The following is a 13416-nucleotide window of genomic DNA, read 5'->3' on the forward strand; positions in this document are numbered from 1 at the left end:
TGTAGAAGTAGCACGTGAACTGCAATTGTGTTTTACACGCTGGTGTAATTCTGCCTCTGTCAAATTGTTTAAGGATCTGGTGGAATTGGTTGTTTTGGAGCAGTTTAAGAACATACTGCCAAATCAAATTGCTATATTTATTGCAGAACGTAATGTTTTGTCAATAGCAGAGGCAGCAGCATTAGCAGACGAGTATGATTTAATTCATAGAGTGGGGAGTGATGTGGGTTGTCTTAAAGAGAAACCTACATTTGTGCAGCGTCCAGAGTTACCGACAGTCACGCGTTATGGAAACACGAAAATTGCTGGTAAAAACGATCCAGTTTTAATCTGTAATTATTGTTTAGGTCATGGGCATTGGAAGAAAGAGTGTCCTGCGTTACAGATGAAAGGTCGGGGCCGTTACATCCAGCCAAAACCTACATTCTTAGCCGCACCGGTGGCTAGATCTGTTGAATCTGAGTCCTCCTTCATACCATGTAGTAACGAAATGCGGGAGAGTTCCTTTTCTGAGTGTAACTTTTCACCTTTTGTTTCTGATGGTTTTGTGTCTCTTCCAGAAGGCGAGCGTGTGCCGGTGAAAATTCTGCGGGACACAGGGGCATCTGCTTCTTTCATTTTGGAGTCCGTATTACCTTTCTCAAAAGAATCATTTACGGGCAAGTCAATGTTGATCTGTGGAATTGAGTTAACTAGGATGTCGGTGCCACTGCATAGGGTTACGTTGCAGTCTAAATTGATTCATGGTGATGTGGAACTAGGGCTGAGACCTGCCCTTCCAGTGGAAGGAGTTTCTGTCATTCTTGGGAATAATTTGGCTGGTGGACGAGTTTGGGGTGAGTCAGCACCACCATTAATTGTAACGTCAAAACCCATATCCGTTGCAGACCGGGATAGTGGATTGGATTATCATGATGTTTTTCCTGCTTGTGCAGTCACGCGCTCAGCAAGTCGGATGAGTATTATGAAAAATGAGGTACCATTTCAAATAGATGGGGGTGTTTCTTGGCCAGCGTCGTTGCTTTCTGTATCGCAGGATGAATTGATTAAGCAGCAAAAAGCAGATCTGACGTTGAATGAATTGTTTTCACAGGTGCTCTCCGATGCTAATGCAGCCCAGGAGTATTTCATGTGTGAAGGGGTTTTGATAAGAAAATGGACTCCACAAGCTAAAGCCTCTATAGGGACGCCATACGTACAGGTAGTAATTCCAACCCCTTTAAGATCGATGGTGTTAAAGCTCGCTCATGATGATCAGTCTGGGCATTTGGGCGTGAGGAAGACGTATGATCGTTTAATGCGGAATTTTTTTTGGCCTCGACTAAAACGCGATGTGTCGAGCTATATTAAAACTTGTCCTGTTTGCCAGCTAATAGGTAAACCAAATCAGAATCCAAAACCTGTTCCGTTACGTCCTATCCCTGCGGTGTCTGAACCATTCAGTCATTTAATAGTGGACTGTGTGGGTCCTTTGAGTCGATCAAGGTCTGGTAGTGAGTATTTGCTGACTGTTATGTGTCAGGTTACACGGTACCCGGCAGCTTTTCCACTGCGATCAATTACAGCGAAGTCTGTTCTTAAGGCGCTCTCCCAATTTATGTCAGTCTTTGGGATACCTAAAATCATACAGTCAGATCGGGGTACTAATTTTACTTCGGGAGTGTTTGAGGAAGTTTTGCGACAGCTTAATGTTAAGCATAATATATCTACGGCGTATCATCCGCAGAGTCAGGGCGCGATTGAATGCTTCCACCAGACTATTAAATCCCTGTTACGTGCTTATTGTACAGAACTGGATCGTGACTGGGAGGAGGGGTTACCTTGGCTTATGTTAGCTGCCAGAGAGGTAACCCATGAAAGTACTGGTTATAGCCCAAATGAACTGGTTTTCGGTCATAATGTCCGTGGGGTACTAGCTGCGTTACGGGATGATTGGATTTCTCTTGAGCCACCGAAAAAATTAACGGAGTATGTAAACGGGTTTAAAAGACGACTCTTTGAGGCTGTTAAGTTGGCTAAAGCAAACTTAATGCAGGCACAATTAAAAATGAAGCATGCGTACGATCGTAGAACTGAGCACCGATCTTTTAGTGTCGGGGATCAGGTAATGGCGTTATTGCCGGTGACTACTTCTCCATTTAAAGCTAGATTTGCTGGCCCGTATGTGATTCACCGTAAAGAGTCGGATGAAAATTATGTTATTGCGACACCAGAAAGAAGGACAAAAACTCAAGTATGTCATGTTAACTTACTTAAACCTTTTTATGGCCGTTCAGGCTCAGTTTGTTGTCAGGTATCCCCTGTATTGTCCGTTCATCCTGCGACATCTGATGAATTATTTTTGGATTATGAAAAGACAATGGAGCCAGATGACAGCATTATGTGTCCTCGATTGAGTAATTCAGAAATTCTGAGTGACTTACCAGCCTTTTTGCAACATCTTCCTACTGAGAGACGTTTAGAGTTGGTCAGATTGATTGAGGATTATGTATGCCTTTTTTCAGATGTTCCTAATCAGACGCATGTTGTACAACACGATATTGATGTGGGGGATTCCCTTCCAGTGCGTCAGCGATTCTATAGAGTGCCGTGGGAAAAAAGGAAGCAATTGGAATCGGAGGTTAAGTATCTGTTGGAGAATAATTTGGCTGTTCCATCTTCTTCTAGTTGGTCATCTCCTTGCTTGCTAGTAAAAAAGAAAGATGGTACCTTGAGATTTTGTACCGATTATAGAAAATTAAATGCAATCACAAAACCTGATTCTTTTCCCCTTCCCCGTATCGAAGATTGTGTGGACAAAGTGGGTGCTGCCAGATACCTCAGTAAATTTGATTTATTGAAGGGTTATTGGCAGATTCCGCTGAGTCCGCGCGCCCGTGAAGTCTCTGCGTTTATTACACCTGATGGGGCATATTCTTATAATGTGATGAGTTTCGGATTGCGAAATGCACCGGCCACATTTCAGAGGCTAATGAATCGTGTGATAACTGATTTGGAAGGTTGTGCAGTTTACTTGGATGATTTGATTGTATATAGCGATTCTTGGGAGGAACATCTACGGCGAATTAGGCAGCTATTTGAGCGTCTGAAGGAAGCAGGGCTTACTGTAAACCTAGCGAAGTGTGAGTTCGCTAGGGCCACGGTAACCTATTTGGGTAAGGTTGTTGGTCATGGAGTTGTGCGTCCCGTGAGTGCTAAAATTGAGGCAATTGACAGATATCCCCCACCCCGTACCAAGCGAGAATTGATGCGTTCCAAAAAATTTCTGCCTTATCAGATTAATTATTCTGTAATCGAAAAGGAAGCCTTGGCATTGGTTTGGGCACTCCAGCATTTTGATGTCTATGTTGGGGGGGGTGGATTGCCGGTGGTTATCTATTGTGACCACAACCCTTTGACGTTTTTGACAACTTTACAAAATCCTAACCAACGTTTAATGCGATGGTCTTTATTTTTACAGCCGTACAATTTGGAGATTCACCACATCAAGGGGAAGGAAAATATTTTGGCGGACGCCCTTTCTCGTGCACCGGTCTCTTGAAGTGATAGAGATATGTCGATTTGTGTCCTGTTTCTTATTTGTTGATTGTGTATAAGTTTTTTTTTTTTTTTTAATTAATTTTTTTTGGGGAGGAAGGTGTGACGACCCCTTGTGGTCGTTTGTGGCTGGGGTGTGGGTGTCGGTCTGTGCATCTGTGTGTGTGTGTGTGTTGCAGGTCCAGCTGATTGCGCTGGGATTGAGAACACCGGTTTGTGATTGAGTTGCTCTGCTATAAATAGCGTGTTCGTTTCAGACGAGGAGAGGCTGCACGTGGAATCTGGTCACTTACCTTTCGGCTGGGATCGGTTTTGGACCTGATGGGCTAGCAACATGACCTTTGATAATAGTAAATAAATATATTTTTGTACCGCAATTGTACTCGACTTCTCCTTATTTGTGGTGACCGGTTTAGGTCATAACACTATTAATGATAGCAAAATCAGCACATGATGCAACATCACCAATACACCGTGGAAGGACACTGTTTCAGAGGAGGAGAGAATATGTGAAACACTCAGTCATGGTTACACAGATGTTACATATGAGGTTGCCAGTACCAGTGAGTCTACAACCGATTCTGAGGTTACTTGCACTCCTGGGAATTTCACTGCCTCTGAATCCTCCAGTGCCCACCAGACTGGCTCTGCATCATAAAGTGAGCTTTCCTCTGAGACAGTCACTGAGAATAATGGTGTCAATGAGGCCAGGACCTCATCTGAAACCACCACTGACCCTCAGCCAGCCAGCATCTCAGAGACTGGGATTACCTCAGAGACAGTTGCTGAGAATAACGATGATTTTGCATTTGAGAATGCCAACCTCAATGCGTCTACAACTGTCTCTGAGATTAAATCTTCCATTGACACTGCCGATAACACCAATGTCACTGAGACCAATACTGCTCCCGAAACCACTACGGCACAACAGACTGGAAGTGCCCCAGAGAGTGAGTTTAACTCTGAAGAAGTCACTGAGAACACCACTGAAAGTGAGACCAGCACCACCTCTGGAACCACCACTGCCCCTTAGGCTGTCACTGTCTCACAGCGTGAGATTACCTCTCAGTCAGTTACTGAGAATCTCGCTGTCAATGAGACCACTATTGACATCACCTCAGAGACAGCTACTGAGAGTGACAACAGCATTATATTTGAGGTTGCCACTACCATTAAGGCTACAACTGTCTCTGAGGTTTCTGGTACCCCTGATACAGCCCCAGAGACCAGCACTGCCCCTGAGACCAGCACTGCCCCTGAGACCAGGACTGCCCCTATTGAAACCAACAGTGCCCCTACTGAGTCCAGGACTACCTCTTCTGAGACCAGCAGTGATTCTTCTGGGACTAGGACGACCCCTAAGACCAGCAGTGCCCCTTCTGAGTCCAGGATTGCCTTTCCTGAGACCAGGACTGCCTCCCCTAAGACCAGTTGTGCCTCTAAGACCAGCAGTGCCCTTAAGACCAGCAGTGCCCTTTCTAAGACCATCAGTACCCTTTCTGACACCAGCAGTGCCCTTTCTAAGACAAGGACTGCCCCTCCTCAGATCAGGACCACCTCTCAGATTTATGGGACTGATGCGGTATCTGAGATGACATCGCCCCGCAATGCGACAGTGTCTTTCAGATTGACACCGTCTACAGTGACATTACCTTTCACGCTGAAAACACCAACACAGTCTCTGAGATGGACACTGCCACATATACGTCTCACTGTCTGACAAGTATTTCCCGGTGGAGGAAGGACCACCTTCAATGATTAACCAAAACTTTACCATACAACTGAGAAGAGGAAGAAGTCGTGCCACTGTTCTCTTGCTCACCGGGCTCTTCTCCCTCACAGATGTCAGCCGCCCTTCCATACTGTTGCAGACGGTGGTCGAGTATACCCATCCCCATGGCAAGCTCTTCCAGTGCTCCTCACTCACGGTGCCTGGCCAGAGCACTTAATTGGTGGATGGTATTCCCCCGTCTCCATATGGAGGGTAATGGCTTCTCTACCACATAGGTGGCAGCAAGAGCTCGTACCCTTGGTCTTCCTGCTTGTCCCCATCATGGTGGACAGGACTTAAGACTTGCTTGAACGGTGGTGACTCCCTTGTGCCCTCTCAGATGACAGTCGCCCTTCCATTCTGTGGCAGACGGTGGTCGAGTATGTTTCTTTTACTCCTCCGTCTCCAGATGGCAGGTAATGGTTTCTCTGACTTGCCAACATGGTGTGCCTCCTTCCTCCCGGGCTTCAGGATGACATGCTGAGAAAAGAACTGTATATATTGTGTATATATATTGAAAAAAATGTAATAATACATGAAAACCTTGAAACAAATAAACTGGAGGAGATGGGGTGGTGGTGGGCCTCCATAAACAGGCGACAGCCTAATTTTTTTTTTTAAATACTCTATATATGTGTAATATATAAATCAGAAGGCCACATCTCAAGCATCTGCAGAATTGGTTGTTAAGGAATTGCCAAACTATGACAATGGTATGAATGTCATTATTCATGCTTTGATGACCTCTCGGTTAGATTGGTGTTATGCATTATTAGGTGGTCGCCCTGTAAGCATAATAAGTAACTATCTAGATTTAACACACATCTCTTTTGTAATTTGAATGGCATCTACGCTGATGTTAGTCTGTTTTTCCTTATCCCGAGGCCAACATAATCTTGGATCCGGCCTGTATCCAGAGCAGATGGTTATCGCGGGCATTGAGAGCACAAGACTGATTCCTGCAGAGACCCCAGTGACAGACGAATCTCTGAATCAGATAATCAGAACATCCTTGAACCTGCACCTGCTCCACAACTGATGCTCATTGTGGAGTTTTGGTTACCTGCCGTAGTCACCTCTGGCTTGTTTGTTTGGGGTCGGCAGAACTGATCTTCAATGTATCATCCTTCAACAGTGACATTTGTAATAAACAGAACTGAAATAAACTGAATCGAGCTTCATTTGTTTTCAATTGGAATGAATGAGTAGACACTAAATAGAGCATCGCTTTTAGAAAAAGAAAAAAACTACTACTGAAACTAACAAAAACTAAACTAATTTCATAATATTGAAACTAATACAAAAACTAGTAATTCTGCCTCTAAAGCTAATTTAAAAAGAGCTGAATTTAAAAACAAGACAAAACGAAATAAAAACAAACTAATAAAAAAATCCAAAACTATTATTACCTCGTTTACAGGAAGAGTCCAAGCTGGAGTGTAGAGAGACATTTATTGAGTTCTTTCAAAAGTGCCTTACATTATGACTTGAGGTAAATTCAGACATCATCATAAGACAGACATTTCAAGACAAACTTGCTTTCAAATACACGCTGATATGATTTCCCCGTGTTTTTAACACGTCTTTTGTTTATATTTCAGAACAACACCATGGCATTAGGGTTGGGCGATGTTGACCAATTTGGCATCGTACGATGTCTAATGTGAAACATTGCAAAAAACAATGGCATCGTCATTGTAGTGAATTAATGATTTATGAATAATTAATTAATTCATAACGAATTAATTATGTGTAGCCTACTGTTTCAACTAGCTGACCCGCATGCTCTTTGTTTTACCCATAACCAAACCATAAATAAATAAAGATAAGTTACACACAAATGACCACCTGTCAATCACCTTTCCCACAGGACTCTGGTATGAATAGGCAGTGACCTGTGTCAGTATTACGCCCCATTCACTCGAGGCGTCAGCGTCAACGCTTCCCATTCACTTTGAATGGGTGACGTCAGGCGCTGCTGAAATGCATTGTGGATGCGTCGGCGCCACTTCAGAGGTGTTGCTCACTGCAGAAGTTGGGACCAGCTCAACTTTTCAAGCGCCAACGGAAGCGTCAGCCAATCAGATCGCTGTATGCAAATACACCAGCAAGACAGTGGCCTATTGCTGACTGAATTTCATTGGCTGACGCTTCTATGATGATCGTTTCAGCCCCAACTTCAGACACGCCTCCAGTCAAGCGTTGACGCTGAAGCCCTGTGTAAATGGGGCGTAAGGGCGTCTACAAACCTAATTGGTAGAAATGGTGTAAAACCAACAGGAACCAACCAACAGTGTCTGTGGTTTACACTAAAATGACTAAGTACAAGTGTGAAAGTGAAAGACTGAAGCACTGTACTGACGCTGTGACACGTTACCTGATAGATTCAGAAGACCGAAGAGTCGTTAGATAGAGACAAGAGTTAACAACTATAGTGAGACGCCATCCAGCGGTACATCCTTGATTAACTGTGTGACGTGCACTGTTCTCTGGGGTTTTGTGCTCAAGCCTGCAGGAGCTCAGATGCGCGCGTATGCTGCATCTGATTCCTGTCAATTTCACATAGTCGTTGTATTTGCACTGTATTTTGCACTGTCTGGAGCCAGCACCTAAGCTTTTCACTCATAGCACACGTGCTGCTGATGATGTGACAATAAAAGTGATTTGACATGACAGTGTGTGTGTTGTGTGGTCACACGACGTGCGTTTTCAGCAGTATAGTGTGGACGGAGATCTGTTCAGAAATGGTAAACTCCAGCGTGGATCATTTTCATTCCTAACCACCATTTTAAAACTAAGACATAGAAGTGTAAACGGGGCCTGAGCGGGTTGCTGCTGTGACGGGGCCGGGGCGGAGAATGTCTATTAGCCATCGGCGATGGATGATGGCATCGTCTATCGACCCAACCCTACATGAAACATGGCTCACAAACACTGAAACAGCAGGGAATTAATGATGCCGCCCTGCAAAACAAAGAGCAGTAACTACGCAAACGCCTTGAAGGAACAGTTCACATAAAATTAATAATATTTACTCAGCTCAAGTGGTTCTAAACCTTATTGGCTTTCTTGTTGAATCTTTCAAAGAACGTTGGGGAAAAAGCAGCCCTTGACATCAGTAGTAGGAACAAGAAGTGAAGTTTCACAAACTAATTTCGAGAGGAGCAGTTGATATGACTGAGCATGGATCAGTAATGATCCAATCAAAGTGATCCAAGCCTACAATAAGGCTGCTTTCACACCTGTGAATTGATTCAGTTGTTCCGAAACCGAGATTACAATTGTTACATTGTTGCTCTTTGCTCTTGGAGCGGTTCGCTTTCACACTGCAAAGTTTCTAATCGGACCAAAAGAGCTAAAACAAGTCACGTGCGAGTAAACTCTCCTTACATTGGTCAGAGTGTCAGGGTTTATTTTGCAGCGTCCCGCTTAGCTGTCAGGAGAGGTGGTGGTTTGGTGGTGATTGACAGGGTGCGCGCGCGCGACGTGTCTGAGGAGAGACACGGTGGGGAGGGGTGAGAAGAGTGCGCGACGATGCCTATTTGAGGACCGGAAGGGAGACGCGAGATTACCGGGAGATCATCACTCGTTTGCGGGCATCCGGAGACTCGCGAAACTTCCCGCCCTACTCATAATACTCTCTTCATATAGCCGTAAGCCTATTACATATCCATAAAACACTGTGATATAACCGCGCTCGGATCGGATCGCTTTCTCACTGCAATCGAACCACTCCAGGGTTCGTTTCAATCGAGCCGAGACCACCTCATTCAAGCGATCTCGGAGCGATTACTTTGGCGCGGAACAGAGCGCGATTGCCCTGTTCACATATGCCAATCGAAACGCGCTAACTGGGCAAACGAGACACGTTCCGAAACAAAAGTGTAGTGAACCATCTGTGGTTCGGTTCATTTGGTTCGGACCAAGGGCAATAAATGATGCATTGTTGCATTTTCTGAAGTCTTTGGGTCGTTTTCACACCACTCTGATTGCTTTGATCCGAACCTGATGAAAAGAACCAAAATGCAGTCATGTGACAAAACCCACATCACTCATTGGCCAGATGTTGTTGAACGTATTTCCTAAACTGCTTTTCGGCTGGTCAGAGTTAACGTGCGGGAAAATGCCAATGAACTCCCGCAAGTAAACAAACCGGCAGACAAAATGTGGCTTTTGACTAAGGAGGGACGACTTGCTGGCTGATTGTACCCCTGCTCATAGTACACTATATAGTTTGTATACATCACTTTAGACAAACTATACATTTCGAGAATGAAGTGCGGCTGCGGCTGGAAAACAATGTTTTAATGCATCGCAAACATCGTTCAAGAGTTCACACTTAGCTGATGACCAATAAAGCGTAATTGTCATGCTGTCCCGGTAGAGAGCCCTGAGCTCATAATATCCTCGAGCTAGGGGCTCCCTCCTGATAGAAGGGCGAGAGGGGAGTTCGAGCTCAGGTAGGTCTCGAAAACTCACCTGCTTTCAAGACGAAGATAACTGGAGTGAAAAGCTCAGGTTATTTATAATGCGTTCGTCATTATCTAATAGGGCAGATTACAGAGCGAATAAGGTGCCAGCCGTGTTGATCATAAGTGATCCTCTCGAAAGTAGTTTATAAATAAACTGCACAAGGCGCATCGCACGTCACTTTAGGAGGAGGCGTGAATTAATTTAGCTAAACTGCAACATAGTCATCTTCCGGAAATATTACCAACGATTCATTAGGTAATGTTTTCCCCTCTCTCTCTCTCTTGGTAAAGCGCTGTCAACAAATATTATTTCTCCACATCCCATAATGCACAGCGCATCAGCCTACGGCAGCTGCATTAGTCCAAAAGGTGCAGTTCTTTTTGTAGTTAGGTCTGCACCAAGAGGGAAAACGAACTCTAGTGCGATTCAACCCAACTAAATAAGGCAGGTGTGAAAACACCGTTAATAGATTGTTTTTCCCTACTCCTCTTTCTTCGTTTTGGAAGAATCCCCCCTTCCACCCCAACTCCTCCTTTTCTAAGGGGAGCTTTCGAGACCTACCTGATCTCGGATCCCCTGCTTATTGACTTCGGGCTCAAGTAACTCTTAAAACTCAATGCAAGTCAAGGGCTGTTTATTTCCCCCAGCATTCTTCAGTATATCTTCTATTGTGTTCAACAGAAGAAACTCAAACAGGTTTGGACTAACTGGAAGACGGGTAAATAATAGGTGAATGATTTATGTGAACGGTCCCTTAAAAAATGAAGTGCACAACCAGTCAAACCAGAGATTAGTGGTTTATTTTCTAAAATACGGGGCATAACTTGAGGATGAGACCTGAAATGTTTAGAGCAGATGTGTAGTTTCTGCGTTTTGCCTTTAGAGGGCAGACTGGATCACAGTAGAGGTCCTTTTTGCATCGCTAACAATGTCATCGCTTAATGCTATATACTGTCCTGGTACGGATATAACTGCAGTTTCAAAATCATTCAACAAAAGGAACAAACTTATTGCTTTTCTTTTTTAATCGCAGACATTCTATAAACTGTTCGCTGATGTGCAAACCGTCCTGACGGCGAGTGTGAGTATGTGTGTGTGCGTGTTTCAGTAAACCCAGGAGATGGGCACCCACTGTGGGCTTGAGGACGCTCTCTCGATGGCATCCTCCACTCCCTTCACACTCTCGTCCACATCGTTGTTCACCAGGATTTCGTCGAAAAAGTGCCGGTGCGCAGCGAGGAGGCTGTCTGACTCTTTCTGGATGTTCTGCACCGCCTCTGACTGGAAAGCAGAACACACAGGGTTAAAATGAAAATGCACTTCCTGTTTGTTTTCAGTGCTACGGCACGAGGCTGACACGCAACTCTCAAAAAATTTAACGACACATCTCAACGATGAGTAGCGCAAGCTCTGATTGGTCGGCTTGGTAGCGCTGACCAGTGTGGGCGGGACGAGAGCGGTGCAAGCCCAATGGAGCGATTGTTTACAAGTGTGGGTTCCCGTGAAGGAGCTCCAGATGGACAGTTTTGTTTTGTGTTTACCTCATAGTTAAAGTTGTTGCACGTCCGCCGGTTCCTGCCTCAAAATGACCGAGTTTGAGCCACTTGTACATTCAGAAAGTGTTCAGAATAAGCAAAACACCAGCGACGAAACTCGACACAGAGGAACATTAACACCTCACGGCCAACTAGCGTTTCGCAAGTGTAATTGCAGAGCAATAGAAACGGCGCGCAGAAGTATAAATGCACAGCTACGCACGTCGCATGCCCCGTGGGTCACGCCGATCACTTGATGTAGGAGTTTAAACCAGGCTTAAGCTGCATTAGGTTTAAATGAACCTGTTTCTGACCTGATTGCCGGTGTTAGTGGGAGCAATGAAGATCACAAGAGGAGCAAACTCTGCCGTTCTGAGCACTTTCAGCGTCTGGAGGAGAAGAAAAACAGAAAGACAATTGACTGTCAAAGCAAGAAATGAAAAACTAAAACAAACATAATGCTTCAGCAAAACACTGTGAAAGTCAATGAATGTTTTTTCAGCATTCTCCACAATATTGTCCATTATGTTCAACAGAAGAAAAAACTCAACAGGTTTGAAACAACTAAAGGATGATTAAATCATGACAATTAACATTTTTTCATCTTTTGTTGACAGTTTAAAATGAGTGCTGAATACCACAATACATATATATATATATATATATATATATATATATATATATATATATATATATATATATATATATATATATATATATATATATATATATATATATATATAGTTAAAGTCCGAATTTTTAGTCCCGTTTATTTTTTCCCCCAATTTCTGTTTGAGGAAGAGCAGATTTTTTCAGCACATTTCTCAACATAATAGTTTTAATAACTCATTTCTAATAACTGATTTATTTTATCTTTGCCATGATGACAGTAAATAATATTAGACTAGATATTCTTCAAGACACTTCTATACAGCTTAAAGTGACATTTAAAGCCTTAACTAGGTTAATTAGGGTAACAAGGCAGGTCAGGGTAATTAGGCAAGTTATTGTATAATGATGATTTGTTCTGTAGACTAATGGAAAAAAATATAGCATAAAGGGGCTAATAATATTGACCTTAAAATGGTGTTTAAAAAATTGAAAACTGCTTTTATTCTAGCCGAAATAAAACAAATAAGACTTTCTCCAGAAGAAAAAATATTATCAGACATACTGTGAACATTTCCTTGCTCTGTAATAATTTGGGAAATATTTAAACAAGAAACAAAAAAATTATTCTGACTCCAAATTATCACTTGATAGATTACGATAACAACGTTTGTTAGTCCTCAAAGAAGGTTGTATTTTCTGGTTGGATGATATATACGAGTTATTGACTTGACGTTGCATTTTCAAGACAAAAAATGACAATAATTAGTGTCATATAAAATGCATAACTGTTAAACATACTGTAGACCTCTTGTTTGAAAAACTTATGTGTTAGTATTACATTTTTTGCACTTTTGAGCCAGGATGGATGGATGGATGGATGGATGGATGGATGGATGGATGGATGGATGGATGGATACATAGATAGATAGATAGATAGATAGATAGATAGATAGATAGATAGATAGATAGATAGATAGATAGATAGATAGATAGATAGATAGATAGATAGATAGATAGATAGGCAGGCAGATAGATAGATAGGTAGATAGACAAACAGATGGATAGATAGACAGATAGGCAGACAAACAGGTAGACAGATAGATAGATAGACAAACCAAACATATAGATAGACAGAAAGGTAAGTCTCCCGCAACCCTCCCGTTTTGTTATGTCTCCTGGAAAAGTCACATAATTTCGCCCAGTCTGTGAAACCCCGGGGTCACCAACTTTGGTATATTATCCGATCGCAGCGGTCGCCTGAAACGCACTCCATAGTACAGTTACTAACAGCACAGTACCCGCTTCTTAACAGTGTTATTCAGACACCTCACCCCCGAACCACCCCCAGATCTCCCAGACTTTCAGGAACAAATGTTGGCAGGTATGAGACAGATAGACAGACATACAGATAGACATATCCTAGATGTGCAGTTTTGTACCGTACAGTTGAACATTAGTACCTCTAGGGTACACCTTTGCACCTTTAAA

General features: G+C 43.2%; 1 protein-coding gene across 1 annotated transcript in view; it reads right to left on the reverse strand.

The window, feature by feature from the left end:
- Nucleotides 1–8970: 8970 nt before the first annotated feature.
- Nucleotides 8971–13416, reverse strand: part of mpp1 (MAGUK p55 scaffold protein 1) — a 45527-nt gene continuing 41081 nt past the window's right edge. The window contains exons 11-12 of the mRNA NM_214692.2: nucleotides 11631–11705; nucleotides 8971–11062 (exon numbers count right to left, since the gene is read on the reverse strand). Coding sequence (NP_999857.2) covers nucleotides 10886–11062; nucleotides 11631–11705 — 252 coding nt within the window. The 3' untranslated portion in view covers nucleotides 8971–10885. The remainder of the gene's footprint in view (nucleotides 11063–11630; nucleotides 11706–13416) is intronic.

Source organism: Danio rerio, chromosome 21 (genome assembly GCF_052040795.2).
Source record: "Danio rerio strain M-AB ecotype USA chromosome 21, GRCz13ab, whole genome shotgun sequence".
NCBI lineage: Eukaryota > Metazoa > Chordata > Actinopteri > Cypriniformes > Danionidae > Danio > Danio rerio.